This window comes from Salvia miltiorrhiza, chromosome 8, assembly GCF_028751815.1.
Source record: "Salvia miltiorrhiza cultivar Shanhuang (shh) chromosome 8, IMPLAD_Smil_shh, whole genome shotgun sequence".
Classification (NCBI taxonomy): Eukaryota; Viridiplantae; Streptophyta; class Magnoliopsida; order Lamiales; family Lamiaceae; genus Salvia; species Salvia miltiorrhiza.
Window position 1 is genome coordinate 51,479,295 of NC_080394.1, and position 24,755 is coordinate 51,504,049.

General features: G+C 35.6%; 2 protein-coding genes and 1 long non-coding RNA gene across 5 annotated transcripts; 2 read left to right on the plus strand and 1 right to left on the minus strand.

Annotated features, from left to right (window-relative positions):
• Nucleotides 1–6,996: 6,996 nt before the first annotated feature.
• On the minus strand, nt 6,997–9,403 carry LOC130998941 (uncharacterized). Of its 3 annotated transcripts, XR_009093351.1 has the most exons (4): nt 9,051–9,403; nt 7,931–8,011; nt 7,157–7,341; nt 6,997–7,082 (listed from the first exon to the last, which is right to left on the minus strand). It is a non-coding gene; the product is annotated as an uncharacterized LOC130998941 (long non-coding RNA). The 3 variants fall into 3 exon arrangements; XR_009093352.1 differs by having other exon boundaries at nt 6,997–7,341; XR_009093353.1 differs by lacking the exon at nt 9,051–9,403 and adding an exon at nt 8,092–8,221 and having other exon boundaries at nt 6,997–7,341.
• LOC130998940 ((-)-5-epieremophilene synthase STPS3-like) lies at nt 8,561–8,979 on the plus strand. Its single transcript, XM_057924379.1, has 2 exons — nt 8,561–8,665; nt 8,769–8,979. Exons 1-2 carry the CDS (start codon nt 8,570–8,572, stop codon nt 8,961–8,963), a joined length of 291 nt encoding a protein of 96 aa, XP_057780362.1. The 5' UTR covers nt 8,561–8,569; the 3' UTR covers nt 8,964–8,979.
• A 1,644-nt stretch (nt 9,404–11,047) lies between the features above and the next one.
• On the plus strand, nt 11,048–18,608 carry LOC130998942 (wall-associated receptor kinase-like 8). The gene is made up of 2 exons (XM_057924380.1): nt 11,048–12,239; nt 17,400–18,608. The coding sequence occupies exons 1-2, from the start codon at nt 11,082–11,084 to the stop codon at nt 18,375–18,377; spliced, it is 2,136 nt and encodes a 711-aa protein (XP_057780363.1). The 5' UTR covers nt 11,048–11,081; the 3' UTR covers nt 18,378–18,608.
• Nucleotides 18,609–24,755: the final 6,147 nt, after the last annotated feature.

Below are 24,755 nucleotides of genomic sequence, written 5' to 3' on the forward strand. Positions count from 1 at the left end.
GTATTACACTTCAACTATTTACAACCTAAATAAAATGGTCAATCCTTATTCTCATACCTAATTCATATTAAAATTTCAATAATTTACAATCTAAATAAAATAATTAACATTGTATTCATTTCATAAATTTAAATCCAACACTCCAAAATATGATTGTAAAATAATTAACATTGTATACATTTCATAAATTTAAAGCCAATACATCAAAATATAGTGAAAAAAAAAAGATTCTACAATTTGAAACCATGAGCTGCACCGTCAAGGCTGCTCAGCTCTGCCGCAACTTAGTGTATGAATTGCTTTGACTTTAATCTTCTATTTTCACCTGTAACAATATTTGAGACAGCTCACAAATACTACATAATTTTGAACCTTTTAAGCCTTCATTTTTCGGTCGAGCTTTATAAAGCTAAGCTCAACAAGAGAAATGTACGAGACTGTCCTCATCATAATCATTTATTAAAATTTATATTCCCAAACAACATTACAATTTTCGTGAATAAAATGAATGCTATTTAATTATTCTATTTTATAATTTTTTTTTCTTTTTTGGTATAAAAAAGTGGGCAGGTGTTGGTGGTTTAGATTTGCAGGGTCTTTTTCCAGATTCACCACATCTAAACACCACTACAAAGATTTTCCAGCAAAACATGGATCCACATGTTCTTATCAATTTCATCATTTTTAAATTGACTATGTGTTTTTCTTGTGAGGGGGGATCTATTTGGTAGAGTGATGATCTTGTAAATAAGATATCGTAGATTTGAATTTCAAATCATATAGATATTTTATGAGTTAGACACCTATTATGTGTACCTCACCAAATACTACATTTCAGTACGAAAAAACAAATAAATTTAGACAATGTTTTATTTGTATGAAATTTTTGCCTAATTAGGGAAGCAAGTCACCTATGTCATGTGAGTGGAAATTATGTAAACTAATTTTGTGGGCAGGAGGAGTTACGGGTGATTAATAAAATAAAATAAATCAAGTAACAAAATATGGAAAAGAAATGGAATTTGTCGGCGACCTAAAATTTTGAATAGTATTGTAGCACTAGAACTCGATTAATTACACGTGTGAGGATTACAAGTCACGAATAATCTAACGGCGAAAGAATGAAAAAGTTAGTGGTAGTTGATTTTGATAGATTGTAACGTCGTTTCCACTGTTATTCTATGCTACTCGTTCCGTCCCCCGAAGCTTGATTAATTTTTTTCGACACGAATTTTAAAAAATTAATAAAATATATATTAACTGTGATATATGAAAAAATAAAAAGTGAATAAAGAAAAAAAAAATTATCATATAAAAAACTGCTCAAGCTTCGTGAGACAACTCAAAAAAGAATAATGCTCAAGCTTCATGGGACGAATGGAGTATTTTTTCGAGAAATTATTATATTTTATGAAATTCAATGTACGTGATACATGATAATATTTGGATTTTTTTTTTTTTTTTTTGTAATAGATGAATACTTATTTTTATTTCATTGATGTTTTTCCACCGAGTTTTCGTTAATTTTTTTTTAATGAAGTTCGACCTTCAATTAACTTCTTTGTGTTTTCGAGAGTTTTTATTTTATTTTTTTAATCTTTTTTCAGCAGATACATAATAATATTTTCTTCTTTCTTATATTCATTGGATAATTATTGAAATGGTGCCATCAATAGTCATAAATTGAATTTATGGCCTAAGCTGAAATAGTTATAAATTTAACTTGGGTGCCGACGTTCATAATTAATTATTTAGATTTCAAATTAACTATAATTTCAAATTAAGATTTCTAACATATAATTATTATTTAGTAATTAAGTTATATGAAATTCTTATATCCTCAAGAGGTTTATTTTTTTTATAAAAAAATTAATAATATTATAAATTATTAATTTTTATTTTTAAAATTTAAAATTTTAGAAATTACATACCATAGAATTCATAAATATATTGTTAGCTAATAAAAGTGAAATTAAATAATTAAAAATAATTATATATTCTCACTTGATAGAATAAACTCCAGTTAATGATCATAAAGGTAAACTAAAGCATACAAAATTGAAATCGAAGAAAAAAAATTAATAATAAATATAAAAAAAGTTAAAAGTGAAACAAAAAATGGAGTATAATACATCTATAGTCTATAATATATTGAAAATGTAACTTTCAAATTGAAATCAATTTCAAATTAATTTTAAAATTGAATGAAAATTTTATAATTATAATAAAATTAAAGGTTATTTGTAAACTACATTTTTTTTAATTTTCTTTTTCTTCATCTTTTTTTTTTAATTGTGAAATTTGATCAATTATAAAATATTTAGTATGCATATCAAATTAAAGATTACGATAATAGTTTTAATTTGATATATTTTATGTAAATATTTGATTTAAAATGTAAAATCAATATTTATTTAAAGATTAAAATTTTAAAAAATTATCTCTCCTATCTCATTGATACGATCCTTACCGACCGTTCAAACGAACATGCAAACGGAAGACTTAAAACGAACGATTATGGAATATCCCAAAACCTCTGAATTTAACCCACGAAATGATATAGGCGATTGAATATACCCCAACGTGATGTTGATGCAGCAACTCGGGGACGATGAATGACGCCTGACGAGGGTTGGTTGACTCGCCGTTACATCGATAATTGAACTCGTCTTGGAAAAATCAAGAAGAACTCGAAAACTCAAGAGAGAATAAAAACTCACGAATTTGATAAATGAATAAGCTGCAATTTTCATCCAACAAAAAGCCTTATATAGGCGGCGAAAACTAACCTAGTCTCATAAGGAAATAACTTAAATAAAACCCTAACTTACTAATCAGCTAACTAAGCCCTTGTTTTCGAAATTAACAAGGCTGAAAACTCTTGGGCTTATAACAAATAAATAAAGTCTTCAAAACAAATAAAATCTTCAAGCTTGAACACACTCGCACGTAATGAGATTAATCAAACGGTGGGCTGTCCAATTCACCAACTCCATCATCTCCAATTGGCTTCTTCCTCAACTCTTCTTAAACTTCTTGGCTCGTGCTCGTGTAATTGGACCAACAGGTACATGCACCGGGTCTGACACCAACGACGCACCTTGGGCTGCATCACTCATCTTGTTTTGAATAAATCCATTTTTTAATTTTTTATTGTTATTTTTCTTGCATTCTCAAATAACTTTTTATTATTGTGAATTCTTTTTTTTTATTTTTTTTTAATATTCAACTCAAATATATTTACTTAAAATTAATTTTTTATTATATTTATTTTATAAGTATAATAATTAAGCTGATATGAATTTTATACAAATAGGGTGCAAATGCTAATTGGATTTCAAGTGGGAATTTAAAGAATGAACGACCGAAAAGGAAAATGGATCAAAATCCAAGTCTGATTTTTCTTTTAGAAACCCATCCAAAACAAATCAAAAGTCAAATCAAGATCAGACCTTCTAAACGACGTTTCTTAATAGCAGGAAGAAACGTGTTTTGGCGATTAAATTAAAAATGTCAACTCTTTTGGTTGTAGGCGTAGTTTAATACCCATCTACGGAAAAAGGTGAAATAGCACACCAATATAACCCAAAAATATTCCAATAAATCATCATAATATACGCCTCCGCCTCTCATATTCGGACACCTGTCTCATTACAGCATTGAATTTTCTTGTTGTGGCAAACACAGGTCAAGTCTTGTCTTAATTATGGTCACTGTGTGTTGTGTGTGTGTTTTTTTTTTTTTAGGATTTCTTGATTATCTTGAAAAATGCATGTGACAAAATCAAACCTCTAAAACTTAGAACATAATGATCGAAACTCTCGACACACGCACGTACATTTACTTACAAAATTAGGCAATCGATCACTTTGAATAAGAGAATTTGGTAAGCGTAATTAATGTGTCTTTATACCTTTTTTTAGGTAAGTGATTCGCTTTATTTACAAATTATTGGCTTCACTACAAAAAAAGTTTCCACTAACGACATGAGATTTGGTAGCTATTATGTGTGTCATAAAAATTAGTGGCATTTGATGGTGTAACTAATCACTAATAGTTATACTTTCAAATATCACTAAATTTTGTGACACACAATAATTATTAAACCTCATGTCACTAGCGGAAACTTTTTTTGTAGTGCTTGTTGCCGCGGTTGTTATCATTTTTCTTTTATTAAAAAAATTAATATTAAAAGTTTCTTATTTTTACTGTGATTATTGAATCTCTGACTTATTAATTGAGGACATTCAAGTAATAATGCAGACTTTTTTTTTGAGTCAATAATGCAGACTCTTTTATCTTTGCATTTCCACCAAATGCATTCTTGTACTTGAGATGTGTTCTATTTGATTATAAATTTATTATGAAAGTAAAGAATAAATAAATTATATCTTTAAATGCTTTAATTTTTTTAATAGAGAATTTCACTATTTCTCATACTCCTTTCACTCCAAAGAGAATAATGCTATCTCTCTTTAAAGTTAAAATAAAGAATAAAATAGGATGAAATTATCTTTTGTAGAAAAAAAAAAGAAAAAAAAAGCTACTTAAAGAGAGATTTGTTTTTATCCCTCAATTTTTTATAGTAATAAATTTACAATGAAAGACACCTACAAGATATATTGGTTTCCTTGTAACATCTATGGGCTTTAGTTACATAACCAAATCAACTATACTTTTAGCATCATTGAATTTGTCCAAAAGTAGTATGTATTGGGGATTTTTGCATCTAAATATCTTTATCCTCATCTAATGTGATTTAGATGGGCTTGGGCCTATCTGCCGAAATTTTCAACCCAAAACCTTGGGCCTAACGACCCAATTAAGTTTGCACTAGTTCTTCATCTGTGATGAATGGCAATAACTATATAATCAAAATATTACAGAACAATTATAGCTAAATTATAACACGGTTTTTATGTGAATGTAAACTGAAATGGTCAACTTTTAAAAAATTAAATTAAAACTGAAATGGTCAACTTAGCCCACTGGCCACCGGGTCCTCACTTAAGTGAAGTGACCCGGGTTCGATCCCTCTTGGGAGCGAATTGGAGATTGGAGATATAAGGTGGATTTGGTGAATGGAGAGATAAGGTGGTTCTTGGAGTGGATGGGGGAACTAATTACTAACATCTAACATGACTTTGCCCGATCAAAAAAAAAAAAAAAAAAAAAAAAAATGATTCTAAATGATTGTTTTTTTATTATTCGATGTACAGAAACAATTCTTATACAAAAAAAAATCATAAACATTGGAAAAAACCTCAATGACGAGGAATTAGCACGTATCTCCTCTCGATTATTCAATAATACACACCAAGATTTTATCACTGTTCGTTCAACAATGCCCCCTTTACGCAATGACTGCATTTCATATCTATATACTAAATGTATGAAATAATATTTGTCTATATACTTTCATTACTGGACTTGAATATAAGAAATTCATAATTTATAACCTTGCTGATATTATAATAACTATATTATTTTAAATGTCAATAAACATCATATTATATTTTCTATTAAACTTAAAATCAATTTTTTTTCTTAATTTTAAATATTCCAAATTTATGCGTCGAACCCAACACCATACTTATTTAATCATTCATGAGATTCTCTCGGTTTCAATATTTTTGGTGGTCGAGTTCGGAAATATAAAAGGTAAAGTTTAGGACATTACGTTTGGAATATTTGAATGTTCATCTTCAAAAAATTATCGAACATGCGTTCTATCGTTCATAACCTTTATAATGCATGTTAAACTACAAATGAATCTAAAAATTTAATGAACATGCGTTCTGTCATTCATAACCTATATAATGCATGTCAAAAAATATTTGAATGTAAACATCAATTTACATAATACTATACTTAAGTACGTAATGTTCCATTTTTTTTTCCCATGTTCATTGAATAGACCACTTCCTCCATATTTATCAAGTCACCAGAGCATAATTACTATTTCTACTATGTTTCTCAAATAGATTTTTTCAATGTTTATTGGATAATTCTTCATATGATAAAATTAAGCTATAAGTATAAATTTACTTAATACAAATGTGTCGAGCATCTTATATTGTTCAATGAACATTAACTGTATATGTATTGAATATCATTTTACATGTTACGAACAAATACTTTGAAACATAATTTTAATGTTTCATGTTCTTGAGTAAACATGACACATTATTTAATTGAACATCATTCTACATTATACTATACTTAAGTACGTTAATGTTTCATTTTTTTTTTGTTCCCATGTTCCTTGAATAGACCACTTCGCCCATATGTATCGAACATGAATAAATATTACGAATAAAAATTGTATACATCCTCATACGGTAAAAATTGCATACATCCTAATACGGTGAAAAACATATTTACTATACTCAGTATGTTTTTCTTGACATACTAATATATTATATACCAATTGCAGTGGTTGAGACCTTAAGGCATATCCTCAGGCTAACTCAGTTAATGGAATGAATGGCTATTTTTTGTGGTTTAAAAAAAAAAATATATTATTTCAAGTTGGGAATGTTTTATATGTTCATTGCACAATTTTAAATTCATATGCTCACATTAAGCGATAAGAAAATATGGTTTTTGATCAATAATGTAAAATCAAATTTTATCATTTTCATGTGGTTATTTTTTTTTTTTGCAAGCTATCTTATTAAGTGATAACTAAAAAGTTTATGAATTAAAATGTGTCCAGCATGTTTCACTGCTGAATACATATTAATACATTTTCCAACGAGTTTTCAAAATCTGATGCAATGTAGAGATGGTTATACATGTTCAAATGTAACGAATATAAATGAACATAAGAACGAAAATGAATGAAAAAGTTGCGGGGATCTATAATGTTTAATAGACAAGCAATAAAGTAGCAAAACCCAAAAACCAACATCTATAAAATATTCTAACCACACCTTACCCTAACAGCAAATAATTAACATTCATTGAAGCTCTACTTCAAAGCATTTACGATACTTCTATCAACAATGCACCCGCTACGAAGAGATTCGAACTCATATTTGTTCAGCTCAACACCGTCATGTACAATTAGTATCTCAAGCCTACATCGATTAAAGAAAAAATGAAACCGCAAATATAAAACAGTAATTATTTTCTTCTTCACAAAACAGCATACCCGTTCAGCATAGCTGAATGCATGCTGTATAGCGCTATTTCTCTTTCTTGTTTTCTCAACCGCTTGGATGCGCAAACTTCACGTTGAACAAACGGGGACCTCAATTTGCTAGTTTTTTGCAACCCTTTTTTCTTCGTTGTAACCCCAACCACATCTCCAGAGCAATGCTTAGTCTCATCATCAAACTTAGTGTAATTGGATAACAAAAGTTAATATATTTAAAAAAATACATAGTACACATCAAAAAAAAGTTCAACTAATGTTATATTGCTAAAGCATGTCTGACAAATCTATGTTCGAACATATAGAGTTATGTTATTAAAATTTTTTATCAAACATGTCGAACTTGATATTTTCGTTAATTGTCATAGATAGGCAATCAAATCTTTTATTTATGGAATATTAATTTGATGAAGAGTCTGTTACGTGAATAATGCATCCACAGAACGCAGTATTCGTAGAAAAATACTAATGAACATACTAATGTTCGTTGATATATTCGTAAAAAAAATAAATGAACATACTAATTTTCGTTGATATGTTTGTAAAAAATAAATGAACATTCTAATGTTCATCGATATTTTCGTAAAAAAATAAATGAACATATTAACGTTCGTCGATATTTTCGTAGGAAAACAAATGAACATAATAACGTGAACGAAAGGAAACAGGTGATTTGCCTAAAATGGTGATCAAATTTAAAGTGAGGAATGCAGAGTGACATGCAAATATTTAAGTTAATTATTAGAGAGATATAGTTCATCGTTTGTTTACCTTTGTTTATATTTGTTCAGTGATGATTAATCAATTTCTTGCATTTTTTGCCTGGAGAAATTGACGAGTCACTTGGTGTGTCTACAATATAAAATCCAATAGTTAAAGCAACGAGATAAAATAAAACAACCCAAAAATAAAGATAATTGGATAGTATTTACCTGGTACCATCATTTCAGTTCAGCGCAGAGGAGCAATATATGTTACAAACAAAATGAATTATATTAATCACATTTAAAATCATAAAGATTCAAAGTAAATTATCTAATTGATGATGGAGCATTGCCCTGATGATGCAGTATGATATAACAAATGCAAGATGATGGAGATTTGGTTTAATTATTACAGAGTAATTTTGTTATATCTTATTGCATTTACAATAAACGAAATAGATTGATTTATTATACATACGTTCAGACGTTCGTAACTTTTATCATACATCCAAAAATATAGACTGATAGTTATGTATATATTGAACGTGTATATAACTTTAGGTCGAACACAGAATGAATGCACAAGAATATTAATACTAGACAATATTTAAATATTCATGATCTGTAACATGTAACACACTACAGATTTTCTTCTGCTTTCACCTCTCTGCAATATCTTCCTACCACACTAAATTCTCATTCAAGAATGGCTAAAACACAAGCAGAAATTCAGAGGCCCATCGCCAATTTCTCCCCAAGTTTGTGGGGCGATCAGTTCATCAAGGATGATTCTGGTGCTAAGGTACTTGCACAATTTTTTACTATATTCGTTTTGGGCCATTCGTATATATTCACTATGATAATTAAGTATTAAAAAATAAGTTTGTTGTTTACTGTTTAATTAGGCTGCGGAGAAACATTGCAAGGCAGTTGAAGAGTTGAAGAAGGAAGTTATGAATATGATAACTGCTGCTGAAAGCAATCTTGTTGAAGCGATGAACCATATTGACACACTCGAACGCCTTGGCATTTCTTATCACTTTGAAAAGGAGATTGACCAAAAATTGAACCATTTTTTCAATCTAAATACAGATTATTGAATTATAATGAATGAATCTGGAAATTTTTGAATGCCTGAACTTTTTTCATAATCTGAACTATTTTCGTCGACGATCAACGTCACTAACCTGGAGTAGATGGCAGCTATCAGATGTGAGTTATATGTGGTTGTCGGCGATTTTTGTGAACGAGAAAGGGAAAAGTGATGATTGAATGTAAGTGGCTGACCGGCGAATGCAGAAATTGTTGAATGAGATTTCGACGACGGCGGAAGTCACACAATAACTCACTAACCTAACATCCTCCGTGATAATATCAATAAGAAACACATAGCTATAGTCCAAATCCATCAAAACGATCGAAAACCTCCTACAGATTCGGTAGCTGCGAAATTTGTGGGATACTATAATTCTTTCCAAATAATGTTCACAGTATGTTTACTTTTTTGACCCTACGAACTTCAGATTCATTAAAATCAATATTAAAAATGATTATAATAATTAACAGAAGTTGCAATCTCGTCCATTGATTGATTTTGATCTAACGAACCATACTATGACTCATTACTCTATATAGGGATGTGTTCTTATAGAATGCAACCTATAATGCACGGATTCGCCGGAAAAACTATACATTGCAATATCTGATACGTACAGGGGGCGGGTGCGGGTACGATTCGCGTGGGATTCGCACGGGATTCGCCAGGTGGCGAATCCCCCCAAAAAATTAAAAAAAAAAGGATTCACGAATCGGGTGCGCCATCCTCGCGAATCCGGCTGTGGCGAGGGAGGTGGCGATGGCGGCGTTCCGGCTGAGTCGCGGCTGTCGTTCCGAAGAGATATAGGGGAAGAAGGCGATGTTTCCAGTGGATCTCGCCGGAAATTTTGAGGGGGAGAGGCGCCTGCGTTGTGAGGAAAGAGAGAGAGAGAAAATAGTGGAGGGGTCGTGAGGGGGGGCGCGGCTGCCGACGATTCTCGTTGGAAGGAGGGTGGCGGCATGGTCAATTTCGAGAGAGAGATGAGGGAGCAGATAGAGAGATTAGAGAGAGAGAGGGCGGCAGGTTGTGAGGAAAGAGAGAGAGAAAAGAGAGAGAGGGCGGCGGATTGTGAGGAAAGAGAGAGGGAGAAAAGAGAGAGAGGGCTGATTCGTGAAGAGAGTAAAACTTTTGACTTTTAAGTTTTAATAATTGATTTAATTTTAAATGGGCCTAATTATTTTAAATGGGCCTAAATGTATTTCATTTTAAATGGGTTCATTTATTCTAATATAGCCTTTCAAATTTTAGGGAGCTATAATTGATTTTATTTTAAATGGGTTCTTTTAATATAGCCTTTTAGATTTTATTTTAATTTTTAAATTTGATAGATTACATATAATAAAATATATAAATATATATGTATTTGATTGATTATATATAATAAAATATATAAATATAATAGACGTATCCTTCACGAATCTCACCCTATAATTTTTAAAAATCCGTATCCCCGCACTCGAACCGTATCGCTCCCGCCCCCGCCCCCGCACCTGTGCAATCTTGAATGCAACCCTATATATATATATATATATATATATATATATATATATATATATATATATATATATATATAACCAGATTCAAAATAAACAAAGCGACTATATGTTTGTGCAAGTTTACAAGTCAAGATGAGCAAAATGAGCTTGCAACATAACCATTACATATATGACTCAAATACACCATTGTGTTAGGAATCAATTCAAGAGGCTAAAAATAACACAGTGGTCTATTGGAGTGTAATTAAGACCATGTCAAACTCTTAAATTATGTAGTATTAATTATTCAATGGAGACACATTCAATTATATTTATCTTGATCAGTATACTGATCAAGATAACTTTTGACAAATTCTTGCTGAATCAATTAGAGTTTTCAATTCATTATATAACTTCTTTTTAAGCACGAGCTCATGATCAATTCAAGGACTTGGTAATCTAGAATCTTGATCATGAATAAGCCACGATGCCTATCAATCAACCTCACAATTTTTCAACGCCGTTCTTTAATTTTTCAAAGCATTAATATTAGAATCTTTTTCATCTCTAGTCTCTAGTGCTTTATAATTTTATTTTCTTGAAAACTTGATAAATTCATTATAGAATTCATTTCAAAGAAAATAGAAATGAGGTTGGCCTCATTACTCGCGGCCGCGCTCTTCCTCCGCCTAACGGCAGCACAAGGCGGCGTATCTTTGTCGAAGCCGGGCTGCCGAGAGAAGTGCGGAAACGTCGTCGTTCCATATCCTTTCGGCATCGGCATGAACTGCAGCGCCGACATACCTTTCACGATCATCTGCAACGAAACATTCAATCCCCCGATCCCATTCTTCATGGTGCAATTAGGGTTTGAAGAAGTGGTCGACATCTCATTGGCCACCAGAACAGTTACGGTGATGCAGTCCGTCTCTCCCCTCAACTGCTCTAGAGAGAAAAAGCTGCGGCAGCTGGGGCAGCCCGTCGCCGGATTCTCCTTCGCCACCTTCTCCAGCGCCTACAACAGATTGGTCGTTGTCGGCTGCCAGAACGTAGTCTCCCTCCTCCCTTCCTACGGCGAATGCAACCCCATCTGCGGCGTCTCACCCATCTGCAACGGAATCAACTGCTGCCAGAACATCATCCCGCCGCGCCAGAGAGAAATCGAGTTCTTCTACCGAAACGCCGAAGCCGACGACAGCGACGCCCTCACCTGCGGCTTCGTGTTCATGACCGATCAAAGATGGATCCTCAACGATTACACAAATCACACAAGCTTACACAACTTCTCGAATCCGGTCAGCCGCCTCTCGTCGGAGCTCCGCGCGCCTCTGGTTCTCGACTGGGAATTCGAGATACCATCTGCGAAAGAAGGGGTTCAGTGCAAGATCATCAATGATGCAAACATGAATAGCAGCACTACTGTATGCTCTTGCAAGTCTGGTTTTGAAGGGAATCCTTATTTGATCTGCCAGGATATAGACGAGTGCAAGAATTCGACGTTGAATACCTGCGAAATCGGGACCACGTGTGTCAACACGATTGGCTCATTTTCATGTCTAGGCGATGATAAATACAGAAGATCATCACCCCAGCCGAGAGCAGTAATCGTCGGTGTCGTCTCTGGGTTAGGTGCGTTGGTTTTGGTCGGAGCGGCGGCGGTGTTGTCTAAAGCAGCGCGGAAGAGAATCAAAGCCAACCGCAAGAAGAAGTTGTTCGAGCGAAACGGTGGGCCCTTGCTGCTGTCTGAGAAAGTGACCTTCTTCGACTCGAAAGAGCTGGCGATAGCGACGGATCGGTACAAGGAGGTGTTAGGAAATTAGACGCAACTAATTCCGCCCGGGATCTAGTGTGACGCAATATTTTGGATATCGACCGATATGAAACGAGAAAAATAAATGACACCGATATTTTTAACGTGGTTCGGCCAAACTGCCTACGTCCACGGACCCACACCAATATATTAGAGAATCTCAAAAGGAGGAGTACAACAAAATTACCACACTGTATTTTGTATCTGCCTACGCAGAGGCTATCTCTCAACTCACTTTTATCACTCGTGTATAACTTCCACACTGAAGTTTTCTCTCACAAGATTTTTCTCTCTCTCTCTCTCTTTCTCTATCTCTCTCTAGCAGAAAGCTTTGATGGTTGTTTGGTGTGTTTTGCAAGTGCTGCGGAGGGGATTATTTATAGTGAAGGAATTGGAGGTGGTAGGTGAGATGTGGTTGGTGAGAGGTAGTTGGTGAGAGGTGGTTGGTGACAGCCACAAAAGAAAGCTGCCACCTTTGACTAACAATCTCCCACTTGAAGACTGATTTCAATCTGTCTTCACACCTCGATCAACGCAGCAGCCTTTCTGTCTTTGTCATTCTAGCAAACCAATTGAAGCTGAGCACAACTTCAATTTATCAATGGTTACTGCCTTTGTAAGCATGTCGGCTGGATTTTGAGCTCCTTGGATCTTTTCAAGTATTAACACCTCATCCTCCAACAGAGATCTGATGAAATGATAACGAAGTCCAATATGTTTCGTTCTAGAATGAAATGCTGAATTCTTTGCCAGATGTATCGCACTCTGACTATCGCTGTGCAAGACATTCTTCGTCTGATCAAAACCCAATTCTGCCAACAACCCTTGTAACCAGATCATTTCTTTGCTAGCCTCTGTGATTGCCACGTACTCTGCTTCTGTAGTGGATAAAGCAACAATCTTTTGTATCTGCGAGATCCAACTAACAGCAGTCGTGCCAACAGTAAAGACATAACCGGTAGTGCTTCTCCTGCGATCTACCTCACCGGCAAAATCTGCATCTACAAAACCTTGTAGTGCTACATCACCTCGTCGAAAGCATAAGCATCTATCAGTAGATCCACGTAGATATCTCAATATCCACTTTACTGCTTCCCAATGCTGCTTTCCTGGATTTGCCATAAATCTGCTCACAACTCCCACTGCATGAGCGATATCTGGTCTAGTACAGACCATGGCATACATCAGACTTCCAATGGCTGAGGCGTAAGGAATTTTAGCCATGAAGTCTCTTTCCTCCTTAGTCTTTGGAGAGTGCTCTTTGGATAGGCGGAAATGGTTAGCTAATGCTGAGCTAACCGGCTTAGCACTGCTCATGTTGAATCTTTGCAAGATTCGATTGACGTAGTTGGCCTGAGACAACTGCAAAACACCTTTTTGCTTGTCTCTGTAAATTCTCATCCCAAGAATTTGCTTTGCTTCTCCTAAGTCCTTCATCTCGAACTCCGCTGAAAGCTGTCTTTTCAACTTCTTGATTTCGTTCAAGTCTGAGCCGGCTACTAACATGTCATCAACATAAAGTAGCAAGATGATATAGCTGGACTCGAACCTCTTGAAGTAACAACAATGGTCAGCATTGCACTTCATGTAGCCATTTTTCTGCATGAATCCATCAAACTTCTTGTACCATTGCTTTGGAGCTTGCTTCAAGCCATACAGGCTCTTTTTCAACTTGCACACCAGCTTCTCCTTTCCTTTGACAGAGAATCCATCTGGTTGTTGCATGTATATTTCCTCCTCTAAGTCACCATTGAGGAAAGCAGTTTTCACATCTAACTGCTCTAGATGCAAGTCCTCCGTTGCAACAATACTCAGGACCGATCGGATTGTTGTCAACTTTACAACCGGAGCAAAGATATCTGTGTAGTCAATTCCTTCTTCCTGTTGGAAACCTTTGACTACCAATCTTGCCTTATATCGCTTTGAACCATCATGCTCTTCTTTGATTCTGTACACCCATTTGTTGTGTAGAGCTTTCTTTCCTTTGGGCAACTCAACTAGTTCCCACGTCATATTAGAGATAAGAGATTTTATCTCTTCTTTCATTGCAAGCTCCCACTTGACAGAATCTCCGACTTGACATGCTTCTTCATAGAATTCAGGTTCACCAGCATCGGTCAGTAACATTTGATTCATGTACTTCCTGTTTGGAACATGAGGTCGAGATGACCTCCTGGGTATAGGAGTTGGAGCTGGAACTGGAGACTGTGGTGGATCAGCCTCAGAGTTGGGCTCCTCCGTCTGCAAACCTTCATCTGTTTGCTTTGATGTACTGCACTCTGCAGTATCATCTGGATCAACGTATGTTGGATCGTCACTTGTTGTGTCGGTGGACTGCACTGCATTCCTGTCCTTGTACATCACATTTTCATTGAATATGACATTCCTGCTTCGAATGACCTTCCTGTTTTTATCATCCCAAAAACGGTACCCGAACTCATCTCCACCATATCCAATGAAAGTACATTTTAGTGATTTGGAGTCGAGCTTACTCCTGGCATTATCACTAATGTGTACATACACGACACAACCAAATACTTTCAAGTGAGAAAGTTTAATTTCTTTGCCGCTCCAAACTTCCTCAGGTATTCTGTACTCCAATGGTACAGATGGCCCATGGTTAACGAGATATGCCGCTGTGTTGACAGCTTCTGCCCAAAATTGTGTTGGCAGTCCTGCATGTATCCTCATGCTCCTAGCTCTTTCTGTCAACGTCCGGTTCATGCATTCTGCAACTCCATTTTGTTGTGGTGTCCCTGGCAACGTCCTTTCTAACTTGATGCCATCCTGGTAACAAAATTTCTTGAACGCCATATCTTCGTATTCTCCACCATTATCGGATCTCAACTTCTTTATCCGTAAGCCAGTTTCATTTTCCACCATGGCCTTCCACTTCTTGAACGCCTCGAACACCTCTGACTTGTGTCTCGAGTGGTCATCGATGAAAGTCACAAAGTAAGACTTTCCGCCAATGGATGAAACTGCTGCTGGGCCCCAAACATCTGTGTGGACTAACTCAAGCTTTACTTGCTTCGGAGTTCTACCACTGGTATTGAAACTCACCCTCTTCTGCTTCCCGAAGATACAACTTTCGCAAAAGTCTATATCAACAGACTGAAGCTCTGGTAGTTTCCCTTTCGAATGCATATACTTGAGCCCTTTCTGGATCATGTGCCCAAGTCTTTGGTGCCACAGATTTGCATTCTTCTTGCTATCAGCAACTGCAATTGTCACACACGCATTCATCGTTGTGTATAGGCTTCCAGTATCCTTGCCACGTGCAAGAATCATTGCGCCCTTAGTGATTTTCCAATAATCACCAGAGAAGTGTGTATCACATCCTTCTCTTGACAATTGCTTGACGGAGATCAAGTTCTTCCTCAACTCTGGAATGTGTCTCACGTCCTTCAATTTCCATACAGATCCATTGAGTTTGATCTGTACTTCTCCTATGCCCACCACGCTGCATGGATGATCATCTCCAAGATATACTTCTCCGAAATTTCCCGACATGTAATTTATGAAGGAATTTCGATTCGAGGTGGCATGGAAAGATGCTCCAGAGTCTATGACCCAATACTCGGCCCTTTTCTCCATGGAACATATCAAGGCATCGCCTTCTTCTTCAGCCACAACATTGGCTTCGGTCTTTGTCTCGTTTCCCTTTGAAGGTACTTTACACTGCGTTCTGTAGTGTCCGACCTGACCACAGTTCCAACATTCAACAGACTTTGATTTGTTGGAATTCTTGTGGATCCTGGAGCTCTGCCTGCCATTCCTTGACTTGCTCCGTCCACGCCCTTGACTTCTGTTTGAGTTTCTGCCTCTGCTTTCTGCATTTAAAGCGGCACCTGAAGTGGAGACTACATCTGACTGCCTCCGGATCTCCTCGGTTAAGATCATGCTCACGACATCATCGAACTTCATTTTGGACTTACCGGCAGAGCTGCTAATGGCCGTAACTGTGCCATTCCAGCTCTCAGGTAACTGCCCAAGAATTAACAAAGCCCGGACCTCATCATCGAATTTGATGTCCACCGTGGTAAGTTGGTCCGTCACTTCGTTGAACTCGTTCAAATGTTCTCCAAATCTTCCGCTCTCCGTCATTTTCATATTGAACAATTTCTTGATCAAATGAACTTTATTTGCTGCAGACGGCTGCTCGTACATGCCGGATAAAGCTTTCATGAGAGACGTTGTTGTCTTCTCATGCTTTATGTTGAAGGCGACTGACTTTGATAAGGTCAGTCTGATTGCGCCGAGTGCTTTTCGATCAAGCACCTCCCACTCGTCGTCCTTCATATCCACTGGCTTTTCCTTCAAGGGCTTATACAGGTCCTTCTGGTACAAGTAATCCTCCATTTGCATTTTCCAAAATCCAAAATTCACACCATTGAATTTCTCCATTTTGGAAATTTTATCGTCTGTCGACATTGCTCCCACTCGATCAGAAAACACGATAATTTTCTCAAAAAATTCGTTTCTGATGTGGAGGTTCAGTTTACACTGCAACCACAGAGCATACTAAGAATTTTAAAAGAATAATTACCGTTGCGCACGAAACACTGTTCGCAAATTTACTATTCACGAATTCACTATTCACGTGAATAGTACCAGCGCAAGAAAAAAAAATTTCGCCACCAACGTGGCTTTGATACCAGTTGTTAGGAAATTAGACGCAACTAATTCCGCCCGGGATCTAGTGTGACGCAATATTTTGGATATCGACCGATATGAAACGAGAAAAATAAATGACACCGATATTTTTAACGTGGTTCGGCCAAACTGCCTACGTCCACGGACCCACACCAATATATTAGAGAATCTCAAAAGGAGGAGTACAACAAAATTACCACACTGTATTTTGTATCTGCCTACGCAGAGGCTATCTCTCAACTCACTTTTATCACTCGTGTATAACTTCCACACTGAAGTTTTCTCTCACAAGATTTTTCTCTCTCTCTCTCTCTTTCTCTATCTCTCTCTAGCAGAAAGCTTTGATGGTTGTTTGGTGTGTTTTGCAAGTGCTGCGGAGGGGATTATTTATAGTGAAGGAATTGGAGGTGGTAGGTGAGATGTGGTTGGTGAGAGGTAGTTGGTGAGAGGTGGTTGGTGACAGCCACAAAAGAAAGCTGCCACCTTTGACTAACAGGAGGATCGGGTGCTCGGTCGCGGCGGGCAAGGCACGGTCTACAAAGGGATGTTACGCGACGGAAGGGTCGTTGCGGTGAAGAAGTCGAAGAAGATGGCGGAATCCGATGTGGGAGGATTCATCAACGAGGTGGTGCTGCTGTGGCGGATCAATCATCGGCATGTGGTGAAGTTGCTAGGATGTTGTCTCGACACGGATTTCCCTCTTCTCGTGTACGAGTTCGTCCCCAACGGCACGCTCTTCCAACACCTCCACGACGTAGGCGGCGAGTTCCCCTTGTCGTGGCGGATTCGGGTGAGGATCGCGGCGGAGGTGGCCGGAGCAATTGCTTACCTGCACTATTCATCGTCGCTTCCTATTTATCATAGAGACATCAAGTCCAGCAACATACTCTTGGACGAGAAGTACCACGCGAAGGTGTCGGATTTCGGGACGTCGCGGTCGTTCGACGCGGATCAGACTCATGTGACGACGCGCGTGATGGGGACATTCGGGTACATGGATCCCGAGTACTTCCAGTCGAATCAGTTCACAGAGAAAAGCGACGTGTACAGTTTTGGGGTGGTGGCGGTGGAGCTTCTGACGGGGGAGAAAGCGGTGACTGCGGCGGAGAAGGGTGAAGGAGGGAGGAGCCTCGTGGCGCAGTTCTTGCACGCGATGCAGGGGGGTAAGCTGTTGGACATTCTTGATCCGGAGGTGGTGAGGGAAGGGAGGGCGGAGGATGTGGCGGCGGTGGCGAAGCTTGCGAGGAGATGTCTGAGTTTGGACAGTAAGCAAAGGCCGACGATGAAGGAAGCGGTGATGGAGTTGGAAGCGATCCAGATGGGGAAAGTGGTCGGGAATCTGGAAACTTGGGATGAAGAAACAGAGCTTGCAGCTATCTCGATTGCGGCTTATGATTCTTTGTTTATCTCAGACACAACCAATTTTAGCGCGACTACAGAATCATCAGAGTCTCCTTTTCTGGCTGGGAGTTCATGAGCTCAACTATTTCTGTTTTTGTGGGAGTTTTGCACATCAGATCCTCTCTCCCATAATTTATTGTGTACCATCTTGTCAACGAAGGTGGCCGCATAGAGTTGGTGTGAGTAAGATAGTGAAAAGTGATTTTAGCGTGTAAAAAGTGAAAACTAGTAGTTAAGACGTAAATTGTGCATGTATTTTGTGTGGATATTTTTTTTAATGTTTTAAGTGGAGAATAAAATAATAACAATGACCAATTTTTTTTTTTTAAATATGTGGATAAATTACAAATGTATTAAAGCAAATATTATCATTTTTAAGGTCCACTTTTTGTATTTTCAACGTAAACCGCAACGTGTAAAACTCTTGTGTCAAACACTATTCGAAAATAAAGTATCAAACTAGCATCATTATACAGATTTTGAATTATACAGATTTTGAAAGAGGTTATAAAATAGAGGCAAGGGTATACTCTTTTTGAAAGATGAAACATAAAATATACCCACTTTTTTCAAAATAATAAAATCTACCCATTTAGGATATTTTTACCCTTATGTGTAATTCACGCATTGTTCGACACTGAAGCGTCGAGCATTGAACTATCGAGCAATAGTTCAAATTAAACTATTGCTCGATACTTCGAGCATCGAGTGTCGAGCATCACATGTCGAGCCACAAAGAACTGTCGAGCGAGGCGGAGACGTCAAGCGTCGAGCATTGAACTGTCGAGCAAGGCAAGCAATAGTTCAAATTGAATTATTGCTCGATACCTCGAGCATTGAACAATCGAGCAAGGCAGAGATATCGAGCAATAGTTTAAATTGAACTATTGCTCGACATTAAGTGTCGGGCATGCCGAGCGAAGTTCGCGAATCGAGCACAATAGAACAAACACGCGAATCTTCGAGATATATCAACTCAATTCAAAAATGTTGTTCATAAACCATAAAATAGTTTTGAATAATAGTAACTCATGTATAGAAGACCTCAATATACCTTAAACCATCAGATTATGATCGAATCGAATAAATCCACAATTGAAGAAGCTAGCTTTGGGGGTTTTGAAGATGAATATTTCAAAATTATTTCATTTTGTGTTTGATGTTGAAGTTGCAGAGATATATTCACTACCAATTATAGACGTCAGCAGCGTGGAGGTGGTAGAGGCCGCGGCGGAGGCGTGGAGGCGCCGGAGGCACAGTGGAGAGAGAGAGAGAGAGAGAGTGAGAGAAAAGAGTGTCTGTGATTTAGGGATTTGGGGGAAGGGAATTTGTTTGGTAATTTCTTTTTGTTTTATGGGTATCTTAGTCCTTTCAACCCCCAAAAAGGTACATTTTATACATTTCTATTATAATGGGTATATTTTTGTTTTTGTCTTTCAAATAGGATAAAGATTACCATTAACCTTATAAAATAATATAGGACCTTTTCCGACTATCACTATTTGAAAATGAATTTGTCACGTTTGAAATTTCTCTCATTTTTTCAAGAGATGGTCTTGGGTACAATCGAGTGTATCGTACAATTGGGTTACACCAGAAGCGGATCCCAAAATTGCCGATAGGGAGGGCTGAACTTGAAGGTATTAAATGGGGGTTTAGGGGCGATCGCCCCCGAGCCAAAAATTTTGGGCAGTACGTACAATTTATTTTTATATTCAAGTAGAATTTTAATAGACTCAGTTCGTTATTCAAGTAGAATTTTAATAAACTTAGAATTAAAATTCGATCACCTACTATAATAAATAATGTTCTTTTTCAGTGAATTCAATATTGAAAGCATATAAAAAACTACCTCTATATATTTTTAAAAAGATTAATCCAGCTTCTACAAGAGAAACTTATTTTTAATATTATGTTGAAAGGTTTTTAATCTTTTTCTAAAAGTTGGTCAGGGCTAAGAGTGAACTATATAGATATTAGGCTAAATATATTTAATATATATAAGACAAAATTTTGGGCTTGTATTGGGCTAGAGCCCAGTGCACTAACCATGAAGATTCGCTCATGGGTTGCATCCTCACTTAGATCTTGATCCGCACCTTAATTTGAACTCGTATTTTGACTCGAACCGTATAAATAACACTATTTTAGGTGTGTGTCAACCCGATTGTACGATATACCCGATTGTACCCAAATTTTTTTATGTTTTTTCAAAGTGATGAATTATTGTTAACAATTACTTCCCCATGTGAAGTCACTATCAAATCAAGCTTACCCGTTGTGGCTTGCAAATTGACTCACGAGTTTGGTAAGACAAATTAATGTGTCTTTATCCTTTTTGTTTTTAGGATGTTATCCGAATAGATTAGTTTCTTTACAAATTGTTGCCACAACTGTTATTATTTTTTATTTTTAAAAATTAGTAATTTTTTCACTGGTGCATTCTCTTTGATTGTAAATCTATCATGAAAAAATAAAAGATGAAACCAAATTTCATCATTTAAATCTTTTATTTATTTTCCCTTGTTTCTTATTAAATAGAATTTAACACTTACTCATTCCTCTTTTACACTACAAAGGAGGAATAATATTATTCCTATATTTTCGGTGTGATAAGCATGTTTTCCTGCTATATATGTTTTCCTAGTGATGAGCAGTCGCGATGAGTGGGGAGGATTAGATGCATAGATGCAGAGTGAATGCAACTTTCTTCAAAGATGACAACTTTACGGGCATCGATATAGTCATTTGGGATCATGAAAGTGGATTTGTTGCTAGAAAAACTTTGAAAATAACTGGTATGGGCATTAAGGAGGCTAGGATGCACGACGTGTTCGGTGGAGTCTAATTGTAAACTGGCGTGCGACGTCATTAGTTCTCGTGAGCAAAATGTTATCGAAGTGGGCGCTCTTGTTTGAATTATCGTCGTTAACGGGGCTCAAGATCAAAAAATTTAGGAGGAATCAAAATATTATTGCTTATAGTACAGCGAAAGCCACGAGAAATATTGTTGCACTACATGTTTGGAATGAATCCACGTTCTTTGGGGAAGATCATCTCCATATCCCATGTTTGTGCTTTTAATAAAATTCTCTCATTTCTTAAAAAAAAATCAATAAAAATATCTTATTTCCTCCTATTACTCAACTCCCTCGATTGCACTTATAAAACCTATTTATGTAATTTATCAAAAAAAACATAATTATGTTCATATTTTATTGGTATATGGACTTTAGTACCTAACCAAATCAACTAGTATATTTTTACCATCATTGACTTTGTCCACAAAAAAATTAATTTTCTAGTTGGTAGGGGTTCTTTCTGAAATTTCACATATTTTTGCATTCAAAAGTATTAGAGCATCAACAGTGGGGGGTGACCTGATAGAGGGGGGATCACATGGGTCAGTGAGGCTGCAGTGAGATGATATGATAGCTGACCTGATCTTTTTAGTTTTGATTATTGTATTTTTCATTTAATTTTAATTACAGAAATTTAAATAACACAATTTGCTTCAAATTAAGCTTCATTAATTTTAAAAATCCTAAAGATTACATTAAAAAAAACTAAAGACATAATTTAAAATTACTTAATTAAAAACTAAAAACTAATTAAAAAAAAACCTAAAGACATAAAAAAAATCCTTCCGCCGCCCTCCTTTCTTGGGCTTCGACGCGGAATGGGCGGCTAGCATCTCCTCCTCGCTGCTTGGACGAGGTTCCTCCTCCAAGTTGATACCCGCCAAATCGAGATGATAATCGTCTCCGCCGGAGAGGTCAGGAACCCAATTTGAGTCGTACCAATTGGGATTGTGTGGATCCATTTTTTTTTTCTTTTTTGAGAGAAATTTGTGATAGAAGATAGAAGAGTATGGAAGAGAGGTGAAGAAGAAGAAGAAGAAGAAGAAGAAGAAGAAAAAGATAGGCAAATTTATAAAAGAGAAAAAAGGAATATATATATATATATATATATATATATATATATATAGGGTTAGCTTATATTGAGATTTTAAATATTTTGAGATTTTGAGATAAATGAACATATCAATAAATTCTTTGAACATAACCAATATAACTCATGAACATATGAATCTATTTAATTTATTTAAAAAACACGCCACTTGTAGGGATTGAACCCCAGACCAACGCGCGTTCATAAAAATTAATTGACAAGTTCATCAAAATGTACTTATATGTTCATTTATCTCAAAATCTCAATATATATATAAATCTCAATTGAACCAATTCCTATATATATATATATATATATATATATATATATATATATAGGGGCGCGCTCCAGTGAGACCCCCTATTTTTCGTGTAACATGAGTACAATGAATAAGATATATAATACTAATGAACAAAACGCATATCTAATGAACAAGATGTATATACTGATGAAAAAAATAAAATTTAAAAAATTCGTAATGAATAAGACATATATACTGATGAACAAGGCCGAATACTGATGAACAATGCAGTATATACTGATGAATAACAAAATTTAAAATATTCTGCTCCCTCCAAGATTCGAACCCTGCGAAAAAAAATCACCCTCCAGATACAATCTCAGCCATAGGATTGATAAAATAAACGCACCAGATCGTGCCCTAGATCTCACTAAAATTAGGGGGTCTCATTGGAGCGGCCCCCTCCAGTGAGACCCCATAATTTTAGTGAGATCTAGGGCACGATCTGGTGCGTTTATTTTCTCAATCCTATGGCTAAGATTGTATCTTGAGGGTGATTTTTTTTCGCAGGGTTCGAATCTTGGATGGAGCATAATATTTTAAATTTTGTTATTCATCAGTATATACTGCATTGTTCATCAGTATATACGGCCCTGTTCATCAGTATATATATCTTATTCATTACGAATTTTTTAAATTTTATTTTTCATCAGTATATACATCTTGTTCATTAGATATACGTTTTGTTCATTAGTATTATATGTCTTATTCATTGGACTCATGTTACACGAAAAATAGGGGGTCTCAATGGAGCGCGCCCCTATATATATATATATATATATATATATATATATATATATATATATATATTATATAGGGGGCAGTTATTCAATAAACCACCCTTATTTTAAGAATTAGGAACCAGCCAAAATGCATGAATTTTATGTATAATACGCATGAATAAACTGTATAAAGGCATGAATTTTGAAAAATAATTTTTTGCTACCTTTGGGATTCGAACTCAGGACCATGAATTTATCCAACAAGGTGATGAATCAACCGTAGATCTTAATGATCTAAGGGCTGAAAATGGTTCCTAATTTATATTTTAAGAAGCGTTCTTATTTTAGCCTTCCTCTATATATATATATATATATATATATATATATATATATATATATTAAAACTCAAACGGTCGAATGACCGAGAATAAACAAAAAAAAGCAACGGTCAAATGGAAAATTTTCTTTGATTTTGAATTTGATTTGATTTATTTATTTTTTAAATTGGCGCGTGCGTGTAAAACACGAGCCCAAGACTTTGTGCTATCGGAGCTGCCCTGTTCTATCGGGACCCTATCGAATCGTTGTCGCTTAGTGGGCGACCCAATAGAAGGGATGACTCGAGACCCCCTATCGGGTCACCACCGCGGATGCTCTTAGTATGAAATTATGTGGGATATATTGGGGAGTTTTGCAAAATAGTCCGCATCTCGTTAGCCACTCATCTAATGTGATTTAGATGGGCTTTGGGCCTATCTGCGGAACTTTTCAACCCAATTAAATTTGCACTAGTTCTTCATCTGTTAAGAATGACAATAACTATTTTTCTCAAAAGAAAAAGAATGACAATAACTATATAATCAAAATATTACAGAACAATTATAGATAATAAATTATAACACGATTACGTGAATGTAAACTTGTAAGAAATTGTCAACATTTAAGAAATGACATTAAAACATATTAAAATTTAATTTTTTTATGAGTTGAAGAATCGAGAGAGATTGAAATTTGTATCCTAATCACTTGCACAAACGAAAGAAATACTATTGAACTACAAATGAGTTAACAAATTTACAAATAAAATGAGTACAATGTTAGAACACCATTGTCCAATAAACAACTTTACCTATATATGTATCTATTCTGATACCTCAATTTATTATGATTGAGTTGTTCCAGAAATAAAAAAGTGTTAAAATGAATTTTTTGACACACCTACTACTTCTCGAGCTATGAAACAAATTTTCTTACCAAACTGAAAGAAAAAAAATTGTGGTTCATATTCAATAATATAAGGGTGATTCTATTCATAGCCCCCATTTTACTCTTTACAGCCCCTTATTTAAAATAATAATTAAAAATAATTAAAATTTACTATTTTACCCTATATTTCATAGCCTCCAAATTAAATTAACTTTTTAATAAATTAATAATTTTATATAATTAAATCTGAAAGAATAAATATGTATAATTCTTA

Excerpts from the sequence above, each read along its gene's own strand:
- LOC130998942 (XM_057924380.1), top strand. The coding sequence starts at position 11,082 with ATGAGGTTGGCCTCATTACTCGCGGCCGCGCTCTTCCTCCGCCTAACG. Across the intron at positions 12,240-17,399 it reads CGACGGATCGGTACAAGGAG|GATCGGGTGCTCGGTCGCGG; the intron begins GTGTTAGGAAAT and ends GACTAACAGGAG.
- LOC130998940 (XM_057924379.1), top strand. The coding sequence starts at position 8,570 with ATGGCTAAAACACAAGCAGAAATTCAGAGGCCCATCGCCAATTTCTCC. Across the intron at positions 8,666-8,768 it reads AGGATGATTCTGGTGCTAAG|GCTGCGGAGAAACATTGCAA; the intron begins GTACTTGCACAA and ends CTGTTTAATTAG.